Source organism: Solanum stenotomum, chromosome 5 (assembly GCF_019186545.1).
Source record: "Solanum stenotomum isolate F172 chromosome 5, ASM1918654v1, whole genome shotgun sequence".
Classification (NCBI taxonomy): Eukaryota; Viridiplantae; Streptophyta; class Magnoliopsida; order Solanales; family Solanaceae; genus Solanum; species Solanum stenotomum.
The window spans coordinates 49,791,447-49,818,783 of record NC_064286.1 but is presented as its reverse complement, the minus strand read 5'-3'; the positions used below and the strand labels follow the sequence as shown (position 1 = coordinate 49,818,783).

The 27,337-nt window shown below is 30.6% G+C and overlaps 2 protein-coding genes across 3 annotated transcripts; both read left to right on the top strand.

The window, feature by feature from the left end:
• Positions 1–6,346: 6,346 nt before the first annotated feature.
• LOC125864690 (UDP-glycosyltransferase 76E1-like) lies at positions 6,347–8,540 on the top strand. The gene is made up of 3 exons (XM_049544721.1): positions 6,347–6,809; positions 7,425–8,083; positions 8,207–8,540. The coding sequence occupies exons 1-3, from the start codon at positions 6,347–6,349 to the stop codon at positions 8,465–8,467; spliced, it is 1,383 nt and encodes a 460-aa protein (XP_049400678.1). The 3' UTR covers positions 8,468–8,540.
• Positions 8,541–19,389: 10,849 nt separating this feature from the next.
• On the top strand, positions 19,390–26,239 carry LOC125864686 (protein PSK SIMULATOR 1-like). Of its 2 annotated transcripts, XM_049544718.1 has the most exons (2): positions 19,390–20,595; positions 25,782–26,239. In XM_049544718.1, exons 1-2 carry the CDS (start codon positions 19,492–19,494, stop codon positions 26,091–26,093), a joined length of 1,416 nt encoding a protein of 471 aa, XP_049400675.1. In that variant the 5' UTR covers positions 19,390–19,491; the 3' UTR covers positions 26,094–26,239. The 2 variants fall into 2 exon arrangements, with proteins under 2 accessions (XP_049400675.1, XP_049400674.1); XM_049544717.1 differs by lacking the exon at positions 25,782–26,239 and having other exon boundaries at positions 19,390–21,041.
• Positions 26,240–27,337: the final 1,098 nt, after the last annotated feature.

Genomic DNA, 27,337 nt, shown 5'->3' with positions numbered 1-27,337 from the left:
CACTGATACATTAATCTGATGCGCGAGATACAATAATATAAGAGCTGAAACATTAATCTGATGCGCGAGATACAATAATATAAGCGCTGATACATTAATCTGATGCGCGAGATACAATAATATATGTGTTGATAGACTAATCTGATGCGCGAAAATGAGGGATTTCTGAAATTATAAACTTTTAAGGAATAAATTGTAATTTTGCCTTAAAAGTATGTGATTTCTGTAATTTGCGCTAAATCTATTTTGCTCTTATAAGTCTCTATTTATCAACTCAAATCCCAAACAAAGTCATTTACTCCGATGTTGGGCTGCTTTGCCAATACTGGTCTAGGCCCATTCATAACACCAACCCACCTTTACGATAAGTTTTCTTGAAAATTTGTCACATATACCTAATTAACAATCGTTCTCCTCTATTAAGAATGCTAATTAATCACTTAAATGTGGTCAAACATAAGAAAAAATAAGAATAATTTTATTGTTAGAAATATATAATTGCAGAGTTGGGGACATGCAATCCATGCAACTGTTAAAGAATTTATAACAATTAATGCAATCGATAATTCAATATTTTCCGCGTGATATATAGACAAGAAAGTTGAATATTGAGCATGGTCCTTTTTATTAAAAAAAAATGTTAGTCAACTACTCTAATAAGAGCTTTGGTAATCTTCTTGCATGATAAGAAGGAACTAAATCAATTACGCAACACTAGAGTTTAAGTTTTATCCATTTAAAGGTAGGGTTAGAATTTTTAATATATAAATTTTTCATCACAAATCTATTTGTTCAGAGTTTTGAATAGATTATTTTTACATATTTTATAAATCCTTTAGCACAAAATAAGTTTAAGGAAAAAGTTATGTTATTGAATTTTGTCGAATTCATAAATATCACATCAGTTTTGTCACTAAGTTTATGCACCTACGTGTTAAAGTTATTTACATAAAAACAATTTTAGGTAATTCTAGTTTATAGCTTTGACTCAATTTTTTTAACGCAAAATATAGATCTATATATAACTTAAATTGCAATAAATAGTATGTATGAACCATTAGATTCAATATGCATGGATAAAGGGGAATTGGAATAGTCTTAGCTTCCGGATATTCAGATAATAAAAAGAAAAATATAAAAGAAATTCATTCAGTTTCCTTTATTTGATTGAACAATCCTAAATTCAGTTATTTCAACTATCTGAAATAATCTTTCAGATTGATCAATATTGAATCTCTAGTTTATGACCGCTTCTCTATAATAATGATTAAATTCGTAATTTAAACTCTAAATCCACCTCTAATTACCAACGCATATGCATAACTTAAATTCATACCGACTATAAAACAAAATTGAATAAGCAATGGAAACACTAAGAAGTACTCATTAATGATTATTAATGACAAGTGGGGTAGCATGCAGGAGCAAATGAATTTTATAGAGCTTAAGATGAAACTTCTCTTGTCATTTTCCAAATAATTATGATCATAAACGTATGTAGTGGAATGGAATGATATGACAAAATACTCATGAATTGATGGGAATTCAACTAAAGACTAAGTCAAAAATCAGAAGCTTATTCACAAATTAATCCAAATATGTACGTAAATGAGTTGTGAAATTTGATAATTAATCAGAGAATATAATCCTACTACTATTTTATTTCTGACCGACATAATTCAATAGATTCTATTAAGCTTAAAAAATGGGTCACTTGAACCCGTGGTCATCCGACAAAACTCGATGTATTACTTGTATAATTCTTAAAATATATCAAATAGCAACTGAAGGAACCCATGAACACAAATAACTGGATGGTTCACTAGTTTGTGTGTCAGTTTTCCACTTTGAGGTTGAGGGATCGATTTCTAGAGTTGCATTTTCACAACCTTGCATTTTATTTTATTCACAAAAGAGTTTCTGCATTCAGCCTTTTTTAAACTTCTTCCAATGACTTTTTCTTATAATAAAATTTATTTATTTTGCAAATGTATTTAATATTTTTCTTATGAAAAACTTATATTTATTATTGCTAAAATAAATAAGGCCCCTCAAATTTGAAAGTCTAAATTAATTGCCTTTTTTCTTAAAGGGACAGAGCCGTCCCTGACAATAGTGCACCCGTCTTCTTGAAATTCTAGATTCGCCTATGAGTGGAATGAAATGATATGACAAAATACTCATGAATTGATGGGAATTCAACTAAAGACTTCAGTCAAAAATCAGAAGCTTATTCACAAATCCAAATATGTACGTAAATGAGTTGTGAAATTTGATAATTAATCAGAGACCGACATAATTCAATAGATTCTATTAAAAAAATGTGTTGATATTTTTTTTCTTAGCTTGTACCATATTATATTCATTGGTTATGATTAAATAATACTCCATGCTTCTTAAATAATAATAATAATAATAATACTTCATGCAAAAGAAGTTATGATGATTAAATAATATTAGCTAAAAAAATTATTTTAATTAATCATAATTAAGTTGATGAGGAGAGAATCGAACCTTCACACAACAAGGTGAATTTGATGTTTTTAGCACAATCTAAAAATACTATTAAATTAGGATAATAATAATATATACATATATTTTATTTAACCAATAATTTTGGTCATAATCTCAAGCCCACAATTTGAGTTAATTGTAAAATTATTTTCCTATATAAGTTTTGATTAGGTTAACAAATGAAGGGGTGGTGAAATTTTTTTTTTTTTATTAGGATTAGTATATAATTTTCAGATGGATAAAGGATATATTTTTTCCAACTCTTAGCCGCCAAGGTCTGACCACCAACACCAAAGCTTCACCACCTCAAAGTTGCCATCAAACAACCACCCATTCCACCATGTCTCCATTTTTTCCGGCAAAACTCTTGAACCCAAAACCCTCTCTCATTTTACAGTGAACAACCAACAATCCAAAAACCAAGCTCGACCAACAACACCCACCTCCAAACAATCAGAACACCACAAAATCGTCACCCACGCCACCGGAAACAACCTCCAAACTCGCCTGAAAATCAGCTCTTTCACCAACAACTCAGATAAACAGTCACTCCGGTGAAGCACGAGGACTCCGACTCAATGACAAGCCCCGGCGACAACAGACAACCTCAAAACCCGCGAGCTCCGACAAACAGCTTCAAAATCTGCTTAGAAAAGCAACACTCAGGTGACCCCTTTTGATTTTATAATTTTTTTTATATTTATTTGTGTTTATTTTTCAGCTTGTATTGTTATTGCTTTTTGATAAGTATTTTCGTTCTTATTATTATTATTTTTCACCAGTTTCACACTAATTATATTTGCTCAACATTACTGGATTCTTGTTTGTTTTTTGTCACTATTGTTGTGTTAGCTTCTATTTAGTATGGGTTTATTTTGATATACAAATGTCTCTGGTTGTTTGCCAATTACTTTAGTTTTATTTTAAAAGTTATTATTTGAATTATTCATTTTTATTCATATGTATTTATTACTAACACTTTTACTAAGTGTCTTTACAGGTATCCAGAGTTGCTTTCCATTGAAACTATTCGAACGGAGTTCGAATTATAATTTTTATTTATTATTGTGTATATTATTGACGCCAGGCAAACTAAGGTCATTTCTTATTATTGTTTATTTTATTATTTGTGTAAATTACTTGTTTATTATACTTGTATATTTGTTTTTATCTCCTCCTCAAATTGAAAAAACGAATTCAGTCGGGACCCACAATTGTGGATTTCGAAGGATGCCTAGCACCTTCCCTTCGGAATGACTTGAACCCCTTACCTAGAATCTAATGGTTTCGTAGACATTTTTAATTAGTTTTCTAGTTTTTCCTAAAATTAGGTGGCGACTCCTTTTAAAAATTCGTTTATTCTTAAAATTGAATTAATTGATTATTTTTTGAATTACCACGACGTTTCACCCTATTTGAATAAAAGTAGGATGTAAACACTTCTCATATCCTCATCTTTTTCAGTAGGTGGTTGTGTACTCCCACGAACAAACGAGAGTTTCTCTTTTTCAACAATATGCATCTCTATGATTTGAGACCACATATCATAATTTGTTTCATTTAGAATAATTCCTGCATTGAAAGAGGAATTTTCAGATTGAATGATAATCGGGGTAGAGTTAGAAGCATTTGATTTGCCCATGGCGCTGAGTTCAAATCTTGAACAAAATATTTCTTTTTTGTATTCTATTATTTCTCAAAGGAGGCATGTACATGATTATATAACTACTACTCCCTCCGTCCCTATTTACTTGTCCATATTTCCTTTTTTAGTTGTCCCTATTTAGTTGTCCATTTTGACAAATCAAGAAAGGACAACAAATTTTTTCCTATTATACCCTTATTTACACTTCTTGAAAATTGTAAAAGTGTATGTTGTTTCCCTCCAATTTATTTCACTTGAATTCAAATAAGTGGTTGTAATTTTGAAGTGAAAAGTTGTCATAAGGGTAAAATTGTAACTTCACTGTGCTAATCATTGTTGCCTTAATCTGTGTGTCATTTCTAAAGTGGACAACTAAAAAGGGATGGAGGGAGTACTAAGTTACAATTTTTGAAAAGAAATAATATCTTCCTATTTTACAAAGATTACTAGAATCGAGTTCTAATTTTAAAAGATTACAAAATCAAGTCCTAAAATATCTCTACAATTCTCACCTTTTAAAAATCACAAATAACTTAATTTCATTTAACTTGAGCTTGGCTGTTTTTTTCAAACTTTAACACCACATTTCTCCAAAATTTTAGAGAATTAACTCATTGAATTCAACAAAAAGAAAAGAGTTTCGACAAGAGCCAAGGGGTGCTAACCCGGCCACCCAACTCAGTAAAGACCTTAATAATTCATAATCATGTGCATAGAGGGTAAGACTGAGAGTGCGAGAAGTAGAGTAGAAGAAAGAACAAGAAAAGATATGAGTATATTTAAGTTGAAGTCGATCAAACAATCATAACCTACATATCATATCATAAAATATCGAAATTGAACTTTAAACTATGAAACCATACCGAATGCATATGATATCATAATAATATAATATTTTTGGATAATTCGAGATATAAAATCATTACTTTAAATTATTATTTCAATGGCATATCTAACATAATTTGAAATCATACTATAAAATTACATGTCAACGTGAGGATGGAAATGGATGGATCCATTTTTCTTTCTCGTGAATCCACGTCCAACTTATGAAATTACATTCTTGAATAAGTTGTCATTAAAGTTCACTTGCAAGTCTGGGAAATCAAGCCATGAAGTTGCTAGTCATGTACAAAAGGTTATTGTTGAAACTCTTTCTTATGAGTGTACTACTTTTACCAGGAAGGATAAGTATATGGCTCTTGACACAATTATGAAGAATCCTTGAATCAAGGAAGAATAATGGAATTTTTATTTTGATTGTCCCTTTCAATAATGATGCAAAAAGATTTCTTGCCATAAATATTATGAAAGTAATGGATTTAATAAATATTCATATAGATTATACTTATAGATATCATGTATCATTTTTATGCGGGATTGAATATAGTAATGCACTTATTTAATGATATAAAGTTTAAAATAACAAAATTATCGTTAGCTTATGTGTACGCAACAACAAATTACTTAGCCCTAGCTTATGAACTTAAAATAGTTTTTTTACTTTTAGATATAAGTCTAAATCTATAGATATGTGTCAGAGGATAATGAAGATAAATTGCTACACATGGAAGCTCAACCCACAATTGAACATTTGCAAGTGGCACGTGAAATTTCAAAGCCTGCGTGAGCGGGGCTACAACGGTTTTATAACAAGGGTGTGTTTCACTAACATTGAGTGATGGTTTAAACAGGAAACTCATAATATCAATAGTTCATGTATGAAACTCAATAAAGTAGAATACTTTAGATGTGTTTTGATCATTTACTGTAAATTGTAATAAGGGCATTTAAAGAACATTAAAAATGAAGTAGGTGCTAATCTACTACCTTCATTAGTAGGTTAGCTAATTTGTGGGCGCACAACGTGTTAATTAAGGAAAATATATTGTCAAGTATGCTGCCAAACAATCTAAGCCTCTCCATCTAATTTTTAGGTTTAACAAGCTAAGTTCTAAGCAGTGACGAAATTGATTCGGTAATCATATGATATATAAATATGTTTTTTAACTTGGCCTTAGCTTACATTTATATCCTTCAATTTTGAATGTGCACAAGTAGACACTTAGAGCCTGTTTGAGCAAAAACTACTAGATCCACCTCCGGAGTTATAAATAAACTTCCTTCAAGAACACTACTACTACAAATAACCTCTTGAATAGAAAAGAAATTCCAACAAAAGCAAAGATGAAAATAGAAAGAAAACAAAGTGTAGTACTAGTGCCATGCCCATACCAAGGGCATTTAACACCAATGCTACAACTTGGAAGTATCCTTTATTCACAAGGCCTTTCTGTTGTAGTTGCACATACTCAATACAATGCTCCTAATTATTCCAATCATCCTCAATTCGTCTTCCATTCTATGGATGACGGATTCCAGGGAATTGACATATCATTTCCGAGTCTGGAAAATGTATATAGTATGAACGAGAACTGCAAGGTACACTTGAGAGATTACCTCGTTACGATGATGGTAGAGGAAGGTAATGAGCTCACTTGTATAGTTTATGACAACGTCATGTTCTTTGCCGATGATGTAGCCACACAGCTGAAGGTTCCGAGCATTGTCCTGCGGACTTTCAGTGCTGCATTTATTCACTCTATGATCACCATTTTTCAACAACCCGAAAAATATTTTCCTTTTGAAGGTATGAGAACAATTACACATCCTCTGTTTTTCTTCCATTGCGTTCTGTTTTTAGCTAAGTCTGTATTGATACTTTAATTCCAGATTCTCAGTTGCTGGATCCATTACCGGACCTACANAAGGGCATTTAACACCAATGCTACAACTTGGAAGTATCCTTTATTCACAAGGCCTTTCTGTTGTAGTTGCACATACTCAATACAATGCTCCTAATTATTCCAATCATCCTCAATTCGTCTTCCATTCTATGGATGACGGATTCCAGGGAATTGACATATCATTTCCGAGTCTGGAAAATGTATATAGTATGAACGAGAACTGCAAGGTACACTTGAGAGATTACCTCGTTACGATGATGGAAGAGGAAGGTAACGAGCTCGCCTGTATCGTTTATGACAATGTCATGTTCTTTGTCGATGATGTAGCCACTCAGCTGAAGGTTCCCAGCATTGTCCTCCGCACTTTCAGTGCTGCATTTACACACTCTATGATCACCATTTTTCAACAACCCGAAAAATATTTTCCTTTTGAAGGTATGAGAACAATTACACATCCTCTGTTTTTCTTCCATTACATTCTGTTTTTAGCTAAGTCTGTATTGATACTGCAATTCCAGATTCTCAGTTGCTGGATCCGTTGCCGGACCTACATCCCCTCAGGTATAAGGATGTACCATTTTTTGTCATCAATAATACAGTTCCAGAGGCGGAACTAGAGTTTTGCAGAGCAATATGTGATATAGGATCATCTGTCGCGACTATTTGGAACACGATGCAAGACTTGGAGAGTTCAATGTTGTTACACCTTCAAGAACATTACAAGGTGCCCTTCTTTCCAATAGGACCTTTTCACAAAATGGCGCCTTTGTCCTCATCGACTAGCATACTAGAAGAAGACAACAGTTGCATCGAGTGGCTCGATAGGCAAGCCCCTAACTCTGTTCTCTATGTCAGCTTGGGTAGCCTAGCGAGGATTGATGACAAAGAGCTAATCGAGACAGCTTGGGGATTAGCTAATAGTGAACAACCCTTCTTGTGGGTTATTCGACCTGGATCTATATCTGGATTTCAATGTGCTGAGGCATTACCTGATGGTTTCGAGGAAATGATAGGAGAAAGAGGACGGATAGTGAAATGGGCACCACATTGTGGTTGGAATTCTATGCTTGAAAGTATATGTGAACAAGTCCCTATGATATGCAGGCCAATTATAGCAGACCAACTGGTGAACGCGAGATATCTGACCCAAATATATAAGGTTGGGTTTGAATTGGAGGTTATGGAGAGAACGGTCATAGAGAAAACAATAAGGAAACTCATGTTAAGTGAAGAAGGCAAAGATGTGAAGAAAGGAGTAGTAGACATGAAACAAAACATAGTTGCNGGGTTTGAATTGGAGGTTATGGAGAGAACGGTCATAGAGAAAACAATAAGGAAACTCATGTTAAGTGAAGAAGGCAAAGTTGTGAAAAAAAGAGTAGTAGACATGAAACAAAACATAGTTGCTGCTATGCAGATTGATGGCACTTCACATAAGAATCTCAAAGATTTGGTAGACTTCATTTCTGCGTTGCCATCACGGCTCCCTCCGCCAACGCCTGTTGTTGGGGGAATCATGAGCTCAGACCATACATCAAGCAAGTGTATCAGAGAGTCTTGAAGTTAGAAGAATTACATATTTTTGTTGCCTGCTAGCTTTGCAAGACAACAAGTCCTTTAATAACAAAGGAAGAATAAGACTAGAAATAAACTTTTCTTATTATCTTGGTGGCTTATGTCAAGGCCATTGGGCCAATGCTAATTTCTCATCTTAGTTTATTGATTGGTTTAATAAGTTTTTAAACTTTGACATATTGCTGTTATGTACAAAATGTTCATCAATTTCTGCTTCTTACCCTCCTTAAATTAAATGTATCAATGCATATTTATATGATTAATCTATATCCTTTCGTTTCCAAATTGTTACTAATCGGAGATCGCATCGACAGTGGAGAAACCACCTAGACCGGCGTAGGATATTAGGAGGTAGAAAGGCCTAATTGGAGGAGTGTTCATGTCGAATTTTTGGTAGATCTAGCAGAGGCCCGTCGGATCTAAGCGCAGCGAGCAATGAGCAACATTGACTAATCAAAAAGTGAAGCAAACACCACTGCGGTGAGATTCCTATTAACCCACGAACGTAATAAGAAAATTTCAATAAGTGAAGATTTCCTCATGTTTTTGACACATTAGATGTATCTTACACATAATTGAGATACGATTAACACATTATTGATGTATCTGACACATAATTGAGATACAATTATGTGTATCAGTGTGTGCATATTGGGGATACACTTGTATCGGGTGAAACGTACTTAAGGACACTATCTTTGATATGCCTGATCAAGCTTTGAAGAATTTCTTTCCATGTTTGATACCAGGTATTTTTTCGTAAGATTTCCGAGAGTTATGTGAAGATCATTGGGCTAAATGTTGAAGCAATTTAATTAGCAGCCTGTTACCTGCCTTGTCAACTACTTTCTTACTTTCGTTTATTGAATCCTACGTTTAGAGAACGCTACAAATTGTCGCGCATTGATGAAATCATTCATGTGCTTGACCTATGAAAATTAAAAATTTACACATGAGAGATTTTATTAAAATATAATTAAATAAATAAAAACATATTTTGCCACATTTATAAGTGTGTTTGGTATGAAGAAAAATATTTTGTGGTACAATTTTTTTACATTTGATTGGGGTAAATATTTGAAATTATTTTCTCTATAAATATAAGTTTCTTAAAAAGAAAAAAAATATCTGATTAAAATAGAAAAAAACAAGTTCCTTAAATAATATGTCAAGTTCATGGTCTCCTACCTAACACCCCCAAGGCCCCAACCCAACTCCTTGACCATCCCCTCCACCCTACCACGCCCATATTACCTAACACTAAAATGAATGTTGTGATTTTGTCAATTCAACAATAAACAACAGAGCGAACAAACTAATACGCTTTGATTCATATATAAACGAGTAATTACAATATGAAGAACGTGAACAATAACAATAACGATAAAGGAGAAGGAAATGAGGGAACTATGAGGGAATTGGGGATGAGAAACACATTCTTTGCCTAAGCATAATCAAAATACGCATAAATCTATGGAAAAATTACAGAAATCCCACCTTTTAGTTTACTTATTACCATTACCCCCTATAAGTTTTACAAATCTCCAAAATCCCTCATTTTCGCGCATCAAATTAATGTATCAGCGCTTATATTATTGTATCTCGCGCATCAGATTAATGTATCAACGCTTATATTATTGTATCTCGCGCATCAGATCAATGTATCAGAGCTATATAAGTGCTGATATATGCGCGAGATACAATAATATAAGAGCTGATACATTAATCTGATGCGCGAGATACAATAATATACGCGTTGATACACTAATTTGATGCGCGAAAATGAGGGATTTCTGAAATTATAAACTTTTAAGGGATAAATTGTAATTTTGCCTTAAAAGTATGTGATTTCTGTAATTTACGCTAAATCTATTTTGCTCTTATAAGTCTCTATTTATCAACTCAAATTCCAAACAAAGTCATTTACTCCGATGTTGGGCTGCTTTGCCAATACTGGTCTAGGCCCATTCATAACACCAACCCACCTTTACGATAAGTTTTCTTGAAAATTTGTCACATATACCTAATTAACAATCGTTCTCCTCTATTAAGAATGCTAATTAATCACTTAAATGTGGTCAAACATAAGAAAAAATAAGAATAATTTTATTGTTAGAAATATATAATTGCAGAGTTGGGGACATGCAATCCATGCAACTGTTAAAGAATTTATAACAATTAATGCAATCGATAATTCAATATTTTCCGCGTGATATATAGACAAGAAAGTTGAATATTGAGCATGGTCCTTTTTATTAAAAAAAAATGTTAGTCAACTACTCTAATAAGAGCTTTGGTAATCTTCTTGCATGATAAGAAGGAACTAAATCAATTACGCAACACTAGAGTTTAAGTTTTATCCGTTTAGAGGTAAAGTTAGAATTTTTAATATATAAATTTTCCATCACAAATCTATTTGTTCAGAGTTTTGAATAGATTATATTTACATATTTTATAAATCCTTTAGCACAAAATAAGTTTAAGGAAAAAGTTATGTTATTGAGTTTTGTCGAATTCGTAAATAGCACAACAGCTTCATCACTAAGTTTATACACCTACGTGTAAAAGTTATTTACATAAAAACAATTTTAGGTAATTCTAGTTAATATATAGCGTTTAACTCAGTATTTTTAACGCAAAATATAGGCCTATATATAACTTAAATTGCAATAAATAGTATATACGAACCATTAAATTCAATATGCATGGAGAAAGGGGTATTGGAATAGTCTTAGCTCCCGGATATTGAGACAATAAAAAGAAAATCAGTAAAAATAAGATTGAGACAGTTATGAAGTTCATTCAATTTCCTTTATTTGATTGAACAATCCTAAATTTAATTATTTCAAGTACCTGAAATAATCTTTCAGACTGGTTAAAATTGAATCTTTAGTTTATGACCACTTCTCTATAATACCAATCAAATTTGTAATTTAAACTCTGAATCCACCTCCAATTACGAACGCATATACATAACTAACTTAACTTCATACCGACTATAAAACAAAATTGAATAAGCAATGGAAACACTAAGTAGTACTCATTAATGATTATTAATGACAAGTGGGGTAGCATGCAGGTGCAAATGGCGGATTTTATAGAGCTTAAGATGAAACTTCTCTTGTCATTTTCCAAATAATTATGATCATAAACGTATGTAGTGGAATGGAATGATATGACAAAATACTCATGAATTGATGGGAATTCAACCAAAGACTAAGTCAAAAATCAGAAGCTTATTCACAAATCCAAATATGTACGTCAATGAGTTGTGAAATTTGATAATTAATCAGAGACCGACATAATTCAATAGATTCTATTAAAAAAATGTGTTTTTTTTTTCCTGTACCATATTATATTCATTGGTTATGATTAAATAATACTCCATGCTTCTTATACATCATGCAAAAGAAGTTATGATGATTAAATAATATTTGCTAAAAAAAATTATTCTAATTAATCATAATTAAGTTGATGAGGAGAGAATCGAACCTTCACACAAGAAGGTGAATTTTCGTTTTTCGTTGGGGGGTTTGAAAAGTTAAAATGTAGTCCTAGGATTTAAATTTGGAATCTCAAGATGAATTTTAAATTTTCTAGACAATTAAATTAACATTTAGATTATTCAAATCTCTTTTTTTTTACTCTAATTTATACCACTAGACAGATTGTCTGACTGCCTTTTATTAAAAGATAAAAAAATCTTACGGACAAATACAAGTAAGAGGGCTTAGGTCTTTACCTTACCAATAATATGTACTTAAATGACTTGTGAAATTTGACAATTAATCAAAGAATCCTACCATTTTTATTTCTGACCAACATAAGTAGATTATATATTACTCCCTCCGTCTTAATTTATATAACATTTTTTAGATTTCAAGATTCAAACTAGTTTATCTTTGACCGTGAAATTTTTACATATTTTTTAAGTATTTTGAATTGTCAATTATTGTGACTTGTTGTACTTTTTATGTAGTTTACAAATATATAAATTTCATTTCAAAACAAATTTCAGAAGTCAAAAACTAACTTAAAAGTAGGTTTGACCAACTTTTAAGCCAATCCAAATGCCCTCTAATTGAATCTCCTTCATTAGCTTCTTTGCCTCTTTACTCTTTTTATATTTGGAAAAAGGATGAATAAACCCGAAGTTCCAAACTATTGTAAATGGTATGCAGATACCCTCCGTTATATTTTTGGGACATTGGTGCCCCTGACGTCCAAAAACTAGAGCATCTATACCCTTTATATTAACGAAGGGTATATATGCTCTAGTTTTTGGACGGCAGGGGCACCAATGTCCCAAAAGTATGACAGATGGTATCTACATACCATTAACGATAGTTCGGAGATATATTTATCCCTTTTTCCTTTTATATTTTTAATTTATAATCAAAATTTTAATTCTACCACTATCGCATCGATTTATTTTTCATAAAATAGTAGACAAGTTGATGAGAAGGGAGTACAATTTGATGTAAGGATAACGTGTAGCTTTTGGTCGTAGACGGAACAATTGATTAATAAAAATGGAATATTACCTTGGTGTGAAAATGACTATAAATTCAGCATACTTATTGACTGTAAAAGAAAGCAATCAATGAATATGTGAAAGTAAAACCAACAAGTGTTAACAACAAAAATAATATTGACAGTAGTATCTTATCATCTCACACGGTTTGTTAATTATTGTAATTCAAGTAAATACGAATTCACAAATCACAATTTCAATATAATAAAAAACATAATTATTTCACAATCATTTATGTACATAATATAATAAATATAAAAATAGCATCTATTTCAAATATTATGGGTTGATTCCTTATATAATACTCTCTCTGTCCACTTTTAATTGTCATGTTGCACTTTTCGAAAGTCAATTTGACTAATTTTTAAAGTTAATTTAGATTACATTAATTCGATATTTTAAATAAAAAATTTAGATATTCAAAAACTATACGAAAAGTACTATTAATTCCAATTTTTTGCATATTAATATGATAAAAAATACATCATAAAATGTTAGTCAAAGTTATTACTCCCTCCGTCCACTTTTAATTGTCATGTTGCACTTTTCGAAAGTCAATTTGACTAATTTTCAAAGTTAAATTAGATTACATTAATTTAATAGTTTAAACAAAAAAATTAGATATTCAAAAACTATACGAAACGTACTATAAATTGCAATTGCATATCAATATGATGAAAAAATATATCGTAAAATGTTAGTCAAAGTTCGTATTGTTTGACTCTGAAAAAGGAAATTATGACAATTAAAAGTGGACAAAGGGAGTATTGTTTGACTGTAAAAAAGAAAATTATGACAATTAAAAGTGAATAGAGGTAGTAACTAGTAATTAATTGACCAATATCGAAATCAATACAAATGGTACCTTAGCAGAGCAAGCTTAGAGTACTGGTGAGTTAAATACAACTTGCCGAAACTCCGTCTCATGTGGCACTTTTTAGATTTCGAAATTTAAATAAGTCTATTTTTAATCGTAAATTTTTCAGATATCTTTTAGTTATTTTGAATTGTCAATTATTGTGACTTATAATACTTTTATTTAGTTTACAAATATATAAATTTCATTTCAAAAATATTGAAGATTCTACGAGCAAATTTCCGGTCAAACTTAAATTGTTTGACTGTTAAAAAACGAAATATATCACATAAATTGGGACATAGGATATATATATATATCAAATTTATTTCTTATTTAACTAATATATTTTAGATATTTTTAACGAAATTTTTGACTTCGCTCGTATTTGTCTCAAAGATTCAAGGAACCAACAAGGATTTTTCCTAATTACGTTTCTTAATCAATCCATTTCCTTATTTTTAGCCAAAACAAGTGTGAAATCTAGTGTTGTTTACGTGTCCATGACTGCCAAAATTTCATTGTCAAAACTTCTTCCATTTCACTTGTCAGTCCATATGTATCTATTTTTTCATACTGACTCATTCAATATTCTATTGCTTTTTCTTTCGATAAAAACATTTCCAGCTGGCAAAGATATACAATCAATTAACTCAGTTGGTTGGTAATCTGAACTTTTATTTAGTTGGTGTCTTGGTGAAGTGAAACTACTTCCCCTATCTATGTAATGTCTAAGAACTTGAGAATGAAATTAAAAGTTAGATAATTATATAAAAAAAATACACTTCTATCATAAATAATGGAACTCATTTTTTTCCTTTTTGATGGTGAAAATATTTTGTATAACCAAAAACAGGAAAATAACTTTCATTAAATATTTTGCTTAAATTGACACACTTATTAACAATAAGAATTCACATTTGAAGGTATTTCTAAGCAAGTGTTAACTTTTTACGTCTTTTTCGCAGTTTGAACTTTCTTTATTAATTGACTTCGCCAGACTTGAAATAACACCAAAAAAATGTATTATCTTAGCGGGCCTACAATACTAAATTCCATTTTCCAAATTAGTCAACATATATATATATAATATATGTCAAGAATTTTTTCTTGGAAAATTCTCGTAATGCATCAACAATAATTCTAGAGGAATTCAAATATATGAAATTTCTCCGTTCAGGTCGGTATAGTTCAATTATTGTACCAGTACATAACATCAATTAATGTCACCTGCCCCATAATACATTAAAAAATAATGTGTGATACAATTTTTTTTAATAGAATACTAAATTATAGTCAAACATTAAAAATATCAATTTATCTTAGAAATTAAATAGTAGAGTGTTGCAATTGAGGGTTAATTTCACATATAGTCTTTCAACTTCCACTTTATTGCACCAAAATCGTTAAATTATTTGTTATACTAAAAAAAAGTATTCAATTTTGCCTAAATATAACCAAACGTCACTAAACTATTTCTAGCAAAATGTCACTCAATTTTATTTTATTTTTAAGGTCACTAGATTATTAAATCCAAACATCGTACCTTCTAACCTTTGAGCAAAAAAACAAAAAAAAACCTTGTAACCAAAAGTCACTCAAATAGTTTCATGACTTTCTATGATATTTAGACATAATTTAGTGACTACTTTTTGCTATAAAAAATTGATTAGTGACTTAATGTTACGATAATTACCTAAAGTTGAGTGACTTTTTTTTAGAGTTAAAACGAAGAACAATTGTACTCCTGATGTGTTGTATATTTCATGTAATGCACAAAAGTAGTTTGATGACTCTCATACAAATAAAATGAAAGTTGAATGATCATTTATATAATTAAATTTGTGATCAACACAAAATGCGTAAAAATAATAATCAATGACTAATGCATTGGTATATGAATTTTGATTATGAAAGTTAATCGTCCACGATAGCATTAGTATAGATCGTTAGTCCAACTAATCTAATAATTAATTCAATTAGTTTGAGTTGACATGTCGATAATTATCTTATTAGACAATACTTAATAACTAAGAAAATTGTAAAATCCCAACACAATAATAAAACATGGGCTTACATTCACACTGATAATACAATTTTATTTGTCCATCCTATGTTTTAAGTTTTCACATTGAGTCATCCGTTTTCAGTTTACGCTTTATGTATATGCAATCGTGGATTCGAAATTTTGAGTGTATGAGTTCTGAATTCTAGAAAATATAGATTATTGAATTTTAAATAAATTATTTATATATATATAAAGTAAATTTTAATCCGGTAATTATAAAATTTTGGTCAAAATTATTATCTTCAATCAAATTCGTAACTGATACTCTAGCTTCGCTTGGCCCGTATATATGTGTGATTATAGACTGGTAAAAATATACATGAGGATTCCCATACAGGGTAGACATTATAATTTGACTTGCACTATTACATGTTTGAATGCTCAATCAAGTTATCATCTTTTATTCAGTTTAATGAAATTTATTACTTACTAATTAAGTAAAAAAGAATATAAATTACATAGAGTTAGATCAGTGCCTCTAAAAATCAATTTTGAGAAAGAGAACGCATCATCAAGTCTTTATTCGTAATGGACTAATGGTGGTTGAGCTTGTGCAATTGACGATATCATAAGAGATGTTAAAGATCAATTTTCTCTGTCAACATTTTTTTCAATTGAGTTCATCGCACTAGATTTGCCTAATACAGTTTACATCTCCTCTCACGTGAGGTATGCAAGATATTACACATAAATTGGTTTATCGAGTGTGCACCTGAAGAATTAACGATTGCGAATTTTCCTAGGAGTTCCAAAAGATAAAATAAACTTACGGCTTCTTGAAGTTAATTATATATTCAAATTTATAAGTGTTTTATTCTTTTAGAAACACATAAGTATTAAAAATGAAAGTGTATCCCATAAACTAAAACAGAAAGAAGTACATTTTACTACTTTCATCATTTCAATTTTATGTTAACTTATATAATTGGGCACAAGATTTTAGAAAAAATAAACCCGAAAGACTCTTTAAACATATGGCTAACCTATCATGATAATAACATCTGCAGAACATATAATCTCTTATGGTTAGACCCTTTTTTCATACCCCATATAACATAAATTTTAGTGACTCAAACTCTTATTTTTTTTTAATATATAGCTATAGCCTATAAATATATGACTTTAGAAGCTTTTGATTTTTGGAACATTTGTGTGCCTGTTTATAAGGGTTGTGTCAATAATGATAAAATAAGATGATTAAGTTAAGTTATTTTTAATTTAAAAAGAAATAAAACTAAAATAAGGCCACTTAACGAAAACGATGGAATGTTTATTTAAAACTTACAAGATACATAAAAGAGAAAAAATTAACTAAAACGTAGGCAGACATCAAATTGGATAATGCAACAGAGAACTATTCCTATTAATTAATTGTATATTTATTTGATTAATTCAATTAATTCAAGCTGGTTTGGTCTGGTCAGTTTAGACCACCTCATCCTGTCATTTTCAACTCCTTTCTATTGCACCTTACTCTTATAATATATTTTTTAAATTATTTATAAATATTTTTAAAATAATAATTTTTTTTTACTTACTTACTATTATATATATAAAAAAAAGTAAGAATATTCATGTATTTTCGAAGAAAGTATTTTTTAGGAAATTTTTTTTCATGAAAACAGTTTCTTTCAAACTAAATGCACCTTTGATGATAAGTTTCTATATATAGTCAAACAAATATTATGACAATATGATCCTTTTTTTTTTTTTGGCAAATTTACCACTAGACAAAGTGTCTAGCGGCCATTTATTAGAATTAAAAAATCTCAATAGGGATAAGTACAAGCAAGGGTGGCTAGGCCTTACCTTACTACTGATGCAGTAACATTATATCTCTTACTGAAATTCTGTGTATAATCAAACCATGCAATATAAATTGAAAAGGATATATAATTATATATCATGTGTTTATAGTTAATTTACGGAAGAAATTTAAGTTAGCATATGATTCAATGATTTAATAAAGTGAATACATGAATTAATTAACCATGGTTATTGTTAAAATGTATATATATATAAACATATATTATGTATCTATGAATTTAATTTAAACACTCGAGTATTACACATTTAAACTATATTAAAATAACTTTAATTCAGTATATATATATAAATAAATAATAATTTTGTATATGAATCTCTTGTGACCCCTGACTCTGTCCTAAACAACTTAGTTAAAGTAACTTAGTTGTAATTATGTTTCAAATAAAAAATAAATATAATATAAATCATTGTATAGCCAATTCTAAGTTAACTATATCTACCAAGTTGGAATGAGCCTAGAAAGTGTATAATATTGCACCAAATTTAAGACCAAGTAAAAAAAAATCACCAAATCCAACTGTTTCTTAACTGATAAAACCAGATTCCTCATACGTGGCATCCATCCCTTAACAAATGCAGAAAAAGTACAATAAAACAAGTCAATCCAAACATCATCCATCTTCAATGATTGAACCCTTCTTCTTGAAAATTATATTAGGTAAAACAAGATTTTAAAAACTATTGTATATATACTAGATGAGCAAGATTTATTTACGATTTTAGATATACACAAATTGCACTATGTATTTGGTATAATTCGCATGTATATGGCTTTCGGGATACCAGATACGCGAAGGAGGCGGTGAATAGGGCAAACGAAATTTGTTTATATATCCCAGATATATGTGAATTCACTCGAATGCAGTGTATCTAGAATATATTTTACCTAATTTACCCCCATGTATCCTGAGATACATGTATCTAGAAGTATTTGAATGCATAATCTAATAAGATTCGTAATATTGTAAACTAGTGTATATATATATAAGTAATTGATTTTTAAACTAGTGAGATTTTTGTAGGTTGCCCTTATAATACTAAGTTTAATATCAAATTACACGGCATAGGTGATAGATGGATCTCAATCCTTGTTATACGTTGGCATAATTCATAAATATATCATTTAACTTAGTCTTAACTGATGTATTTGTCTTCTAACTTTAGATATGAACAAGTAGACACTTAAATCATTCTAAAGTTGAACAGATAAGCACAACGCATGTGAATTGAGATTTTTAATCATTTTACTTCTATTAAAAAAAACTCAAAAGTCATAACCGAAAATCCAACATAGCCAAATTAATCCAAACCTCACTTTGAATATCCAAACTTATTTACATCATAATTTTTTCAATTCTAAAATCAAATATTCAACCCGGTTTTTTAACCCCCATTTAAATTTCTGGCTCCGCCACACATACCAAAAAATATTTTAAAAAATATAGATGTCCAAATCGTCTTACCGCGTCAACATAATCCAATACCCACCCCATGAAGATCATTCGAAGTTGCTTCTCTTCCCCCTCTTCCTCCTCCTCAATATATATATATACTTATATATCCTCCATTTCCATACTCAACATTCTTGCAGCTTCCACCATTTTTTTTATCAATACACAAAAAAAAACACAAAAATTGCTGCTATAACATATTAACATACCCTTTATCTATTTATCTATCTATCTATCTATCTATATCTATATATTTCTACCAATCTATCTTTCAATGGTTGGTTTCGCGAAAATGGGTTGGCGCAGTTCCGACAACAATAAGAGCTCAAAAACAGGAGATGATATCAACAAAATGGGGATTTTATCATTTGAGACGGCGAAAATCATGTCAAGATTGCTCTGTTTATACAAGTCTCTATCTGAGTCTGAGATTTCAAATCTCAAAACAGAGATGAAGTCAGGTGGGGTATCGTATTTGAATTCGAAAGACGAAGGATTTCTGTTAAGCCTCGCGTGTGCTGAGAGGCTTGAAGATCTTGATAAAGCCACAGCAGCTGTAGCTAGATTAGGCCATAAATGCTCTGATTTTGGCCTAAATCGATTTGATCTTGTGTATACGGATTTGAAGTTGGGGATTATTGATTTTGGGAAATTAGAATACGGATCGAAAGATATTGAGAAACGAGTTTTTAAAATGGAGAAATTGATTAATGCTACATCTGGATTGTACGCGGCGTTGGAGAATTTAGCAGAATTGGAAGTATCAGAACGGAAAATGAAACAATGGAAGGAACGAAAAGCATCAGGGCAATTGCAGAAAGTGAATTTAGATATGTTTAATCAGAAAATTGAACAACAGAGGAAACAAGTTCGTCAATTTAGAGAAAAATCTTTATGGAATCAAACATTTGATAAAAGTGTTGGTCACATGGCGCGAATCGTCTGCATAATATATGCTCGTATTTGTGTTGTGTTTGGACCTTACATACCCATTCTTCCTTCACTATCGTTGCGTAATATGCGTTCATCTCAGCCGAAAGAGATTCTCAAATTCCAGCCTGAAAATTGTCTGATTGAGCCAATTAGGGAACAGATCATTTCGCGGTCTGGACCAATCCCCATGACGTCTAAGCCAACTCTGGTTCGATTTTACAGCAGAAAATCGATATTTTTCCTATGTGAAGATGAAGGTTTTGGGGCGGATAAATTGGCGAAAAACAACAGGGTGTTTCACGCTGCAGGGCCTTTAACTGTAGGAGGTGCAGGGCTAGCGTTGCTTTATGCTAATGTGATCACATTAGTAGAGAAGTATTCGAATCCATCTGAATCCGTAGACCTTAATTCACGAGAAAATTTGTACCAAATGTTGCCAGGGAACCTGAAGAAAACAGTGAGATCGAAATTGAGCAAGAATTTGAAGTGTATGGATGAGGACGAGTCGTTGGCCGAGGGGTGGAGGGATGCATTGAAGCAAATTATGGAATGGTTAGCGCCAATGGCTCATAACACTATCAATTGGCAGCTTGAAAGGAATTTAGAGAAGACAAAGTTCGATATCAAGCCTTCTGTTTTGTTGCTGCAAACATTGCATTATTCGGATAAAGAGAAGACGGAAGCTGCCATTGCTGATATTTTAGTCGGATTGAGTTGCATTTGCAAGTGTGAGAATCGACAATGGAGCGAATCGTGATTTGTTGTTCTTGAAACAAAAAAAAACTGTTGAAATTTTTTATGTAGTTAGAACATGTCACATATTAGCTAGGATTCATCGGATTGTGGAAAAGAAATCACATTTTTTTAATACAAATACTGTTTATTAATTTACTTTTTTCCAGTTTTCCTAATTGCTTATCATCATTGTCAAAATGTAACTTTATTTCTCAAACAAGCTAATCAAACAAGCGTCATGTTCAACCATGACTTTAACCCGACCCATCACCGGGCCTCTCCATATGACATTACGCAAAAAGAAAATTACATGTCCAATACATAGAAACACAATCCTTACAAGTTACAAACACAAATTAACACAGAAACACAGTACATACAATCAAACTGTTTAGGTAAAATTCAAAACAAAGTACTCAAAGAGAAAACAAGTATTCTGTCTCATCACAATCCACAATCACAACAACACGCATCCATTTGGACTAAAAGGAAATCAAATCGCAGATGATCAACCGATGCTTGGAGGCATGCTGACTCTGTTGAAACGATCAACAAGAATCCGAACTCTTGAGTCACATAAATCCTGAGTCAATGCCCATGGCGGATGGATGATTTGGATGATTTGTAAATTCGGAATCTCTGCTTGAATCACCTTTGCAGCTTCATCACCTAAAAGCCCAACCAATTCAGGCCAGGTTTTGGGACTTTTCTCATTATACTTATATTGTAAATATTGTGAACATTGACACTTTTCACTTTCCATGTCTTTCAAGAATATGAGTTTTGATGCAAATAACACAACTTTTAAAGGACCTGATTTCCGTAAAAAAACTAAAAGGTGCTTAAAATTGACGCAACTAATCATCTTTGCCAACCAAATAATTAAGCCGTCCAACTTTGAGAGTGCACATCTAGAGTACACCTCAACTTGGTCTCAACTAGCAAAGAAACACTCCAACTCATCCCCATTGTGTCTCGTGGACACCCAACATTGACATGACAGACAAAATTTTGGAGGTATCTAGAATCTAGATGATCATTTTGTAAGTTGGAATGTTCAACTAACACAATGAAAACGAGTTGAGGGATCTTAATGTAAACTCTCAATGTTAATGTTGGAGTTGAGGCTAAATTTGAATTTGTTTATTTTGTATACCTTAATTATTCTGCATTGTTTAGTGATGCATCTTTGACTCTAACAATTAAGTAATTGTCATTTTGATTAAATAATCTATAATCCAAATGATTTGGTTAGTCATGTTCTTATTTTTTTTCCCTCCTAATCACAAGTCTAATAACTAATTAATTAGCCAGAACCTATATAGTCTATGAAACACATGAATCAGATTTAGATCTACCGTCATTTTCCGCTTCCACATTATGGCGCGGAGAGTAATTACTACAATTAAATAACTATCGGTACACCTATTATGTGAAAAGACTTTTACCGATAATATTTAGATAGTAAATCTTGGTTGGATTTTTAGGAAGTTATCTCCTTCGTTCTATATTAGCTGTCTATATTATTATAAATGTATAATATATAAATATTATTTGGTTGAAATTTTTAAGAAGTTATCTCCTTCGTTCTATATTAGTTGTTTATATTATTATAAATATATAATATATAATATGCTCTTTAACTTGACTTTATGACCTCCAACTTTGGATATGCATATGTAGACATTAAAATTTGTATAACATTGAAGAAATAGACACATTTGTCCTACATATAGTTCATTATGACAACTTTATGTTCTACGTGTATTATATTACGTAAGACTCGTGTATCTACTTGTTCAATTTTATACAAATTTAAGTACTTACTTATGCACATCTAAAGTTAAAGTCAAGTTAAATGACACATTTATATATTATGTTGACTTAAATAATTGTCTTAAATTAGTTGACAATTACAAAATCCAAATAGAATTGATTGAAAATTTTCTCATTTTATCCTTATTACTACTATTTTTTCTTAGAGGGTAGATAAGATTGTAAAGTTTCAAAAATAAGTTTTTTAAGAGTTAAACTAATAAAATTATTATTTCATTTATAATTTTTTAAAGAGCGTGTAAAGAAGAAAGTAGACAATTAATATGAGACTATAAGGACCGGAGACTTTTCTTAATTTATTTATTTATTTTTCTTCACAAACTCTCAAGAGCATCCTCAAATTTACATCTTCACCTAATCATTTGATTTTATGCACCTAGTTTGACATTACGAAATTTATAAAAATAGATTAGTTCGAATATTCTTAGGCATTGAAATTCGAGGATGAAACATGTGGCACTTAATTAAGTTCAATTTTTTGTAATTTTTTTCCTTCATGTTTTTGCCAACTACTGATTGTCAGAATTACATTTTAAATATATGATGTTTTGCATCTGTAATTTTTTCCACAATGACCGGAGGTCAGTAGAGCATATTAAAACTATATTTTTTTATACTGTATAGACGTCCACTAAAATAACGATAAAAAATATATTTTTCTTATATTATATTAGTATATGTACATATAACATTCATATTTTATACATAATTATTAGAATATATTGGGCTAGTGACGGTGATTTTTGGTAGAGCGGTCAAATATGTTAAAAGTCCTATTAAAACTATAGGTCCATTCCATTATATGCCTTCTTGGTCAGATAATTTAAGCTCATTCCACAAAATGTCCAGTTACGATGTTGAGAACTTGTTCAGAGTCCACTTATAAGCCCAATATTGAGGAAAATATTTTCATGAAAACATATATAATATAGGGGAAATTGTATGAAATAGCAAATTATTAATTCAAATTAAATGCAATAGCCATAGTTTATTTTATTTGTAATTCGCAGCAAACATCTCATTTTTTTGCTATCTTATTCGGTATACAATTAGTCATTTTCGATATACAATTAGTCATTTTATACATTTCGGTATAAAATGTGTTTGTGTTTGTATAAAGCGAAAGAAAAGTGTATATACAAATACAAATATATTCGTCCTATACACTTATAATCATACAAATATAGATCTTATTATACAAATTACAATGTATAAATGAATTTATACAAAATTGAACAATTTGTATAAACTTGAATGTATCTAGCGAATTATACAAATCAAAAGCTCCATAGCAAACATAAAATTTGCTATGGAGCGCAATTATGCAAACTATAGCTATAACATATAAATATGATTTTTATGTTTACTATATGTGAAAGTTGCTCTATAATATATTAATGTCTATAAGCTATAAAACATATATGAAAAGGGAAGCTATGCGAATACTCTACCAAATAATTATACTATATATCCCTCAACTAATTTCGATTAACTGATACTTACTGTATTGATATCATTAAGGCTGATAATTTTGCTTAATTGATACTAAATCAATATAAATATATATATATATATATATATATATATATATTGTGTTGATATCATTAAAGTTTCTTGTTCATAAATTACTCATTAGCCAATGATAATATAAGAGTATATACACTCTTATAGTATCATTAACTGATGACTAATTTATGAAAAAGTATTTTAGTAACTCAACTAGTTTGCTATTTGAACTTTTACCTTATTAGTAAGAGTTCGATTTCTCCTTTTGTAATGTCCTTCCCTATTTCCCAAAAAATAAATAAAAAATCAAAGCACTAACCCATGTGCTTGGTTGGTTTTTCAAATTATTAATATTTCGCTGGTCAATTTTTTTTTAAAAGATTTCTACATGGAAACAAGAAAAAGTTTCTTAAAAGATAGAAAAAAATTTCTTGTAAAAATAGGGACAATACGTTTCATAAGTAGTGATATTGTTGATTGTGTTCCTTACCCCTAATACTTCGAAAAATATTCTATACTGATTCTGGAATAAAATAAATAAGAAAATCACCTATGTGAATTTTGCGAGGCACAAGTAAAAAAAATTCGATCAGACATATTTAATTGTTTAGAAAGCATCCAATAGAAAGCAGCCAAGTGGATGGTGAACTTTTGTGTTCATAATAGATAGGAGCTTCTGGAATTTAGGATATTTCGTGAGCTATGAATTGCAGTGGTCATATTTTGCCAACGACCCAAGTATATTAATGCATATTAAGACATAACCCAATAAAGTACTATAAGTTATAATATGATTAAAAAATATATTAAAAATATTAATTAAAAATTATACAATTTATATTTTGATAAACGAAAAGTAAGACATGAATAAAATGAAGAAAGTATTTTGTTTGTAGATGCATGCCTATAAAATTGACAATTATTTACTTGACGTCTTAAGAGTTAAAGACCATTTTCAACCCAACATCAAATCCTTATTTGGTGTAAAATTTGGTGTTTTGGAGCTTCAATCCAACATCAAATTTTACACCATTTTGGTGTGTGAATAGTGTTACATCAAATTTGGTGTAACACTATTCATCTTATCAATTAACTTTATTGATTATTATAATATTATTTTATTATACAAAAATTTTCATTAAACATTATATAAATTATATGTTTTAATTGAATCTCTATATTTAATTATTTTTATGTAATATTTTTATATTATTAATTTTAGATATAAAAGTTAGTTTTTTTATAACTTAATTTTTCTATATATGACTTTTTTTAAAATTAAATTTATGTTAACTCTACTATAAATTATAATTGGATATAACTACAATTAATCTTCACAAAAATTATCAATTTCAACAATTTCTAGCTAGACATAAAAAAAATAAAGAACAAAGAAGCTCATTTTAAACTACGTAATGCATTAATAGAGCATTTATGAGTGCACGGAAATAATCTTGAAAGTTGAATATTTATGTAGAATTTAAATAATTTTTTCATCTGAATCCGTAGACCTTAATTTCACGAGAAAATTTGTACCAAATGTTGCCAGGGAACCTGAAGAAAACAGTGAGATCGAAATTGAGCAAGAATTTGAAGTGTATGGATGAGGACGAGTTGTTAGCTGAGGGATGGAGGGATGCATTGAAGCAAATTATGGAATGGTTAGCGCCAATGGCTCATAACACTATCAATTGGCAGCTTGAAAGGAATTTAGAGAAGACAAAGTTCGATATCAAACCTTCTGTTTTGTTGCTGCAAACATTGCATTATTCGGATAAAGAGAAGACGGAAGCTGCCATTGCTGATATTTTAGTCGGATTGAGTTGCATTTGCAAGTGTGAGAATCGACAATGGAGCGAATCATGATTTGTTGTTCTTGAAACAAAAAAAAAAAACTGTTGAAATTTTTTATGTAGTTAGAACATGTCACATATTAGCTAGGATTCATTGGATTGTGGAAAAGAAATCACATTTTTTTATACAAATATTGTTTATTGATTTACTTTTTTTCCAGTTTTCCTAATTCTTTTATCACTTTCTTGTGTAAATATGAATAAACTCGTGAGAAAGAAACCAATAATTCCAAGTTATGCTGAATAGTTATTGCAAAAGGGTAAATGATGAGTAAAAACCGAGCTAGGAGTACCAGTTGTTAGGATCAAGTGTTTATCATCATTGTCAAAACGTAACTTTTATTTCTCAATCAAGCTAATCAAACAAGTGTCATGTTCAACTATGACTTTAACCCGGCCCATCACCAGGGCCTCTCCATATGACATTACGCAGAAAGAAAATTACATGTCCAATACATAGAAACACAATCCTTACAAGTTACAAACACAAATTAACACAGTACAGAAAATCAAAACAAAGTACACAAAGAGAAAACAAGTATTCTATCTCATCACAATCCACAATCACAACAACACGCATTCATTTGGACTAAAAGGAAATCAAATCGCAGATGATCAACCGATGCTTGGAGGCATACTGACTCTGTTGAAACGATCAACAAGAATCCGAACTCTTGAGTCACGTAAATCCTGGGTTAACGCCCATGGCGGATGGATGATTTGGATGATTTGTAAATTCGGAATCTCTGCTTGAATCACCTTTGCAGCTTCATCACCTAAAAGTCCAACCAATTCAGGCCAGGTCTTGGGACTTTTCTCATTATACTTATATTGTTGATATTGTGAACATTGACACTTTTCACTTTCCATGTCTTTCAAGAATATGAGTTTTGATGCAAATAACACACCTTTTAAAGGACCTGATTTCATTATAAAACTAAAAGGTGCTTAAAATTGACGCAACTAATCATCTTTGCCAGCCAAATAATTGACAACATACACTCAAACCTGACCTCCTTTAAAGAGTAAGCCGTCCAACTTTGAGAGTGCACGTCCAGAGTATACCTCAACTTGGTCTCAACTAGCAAAGAAACACTCCAACTCGTCCCCGTTGTGGACACCCAACGATGACGTTACACATAAATTTTGGAGGTATTTAGAATCTAGAATGTTCAACTTATAACACAATGAAAACGAGTTGAGGTGTCTAAATGTAAACTCACAATGTTAATGTTGGAGTTGAGGCTAAATTTGAAT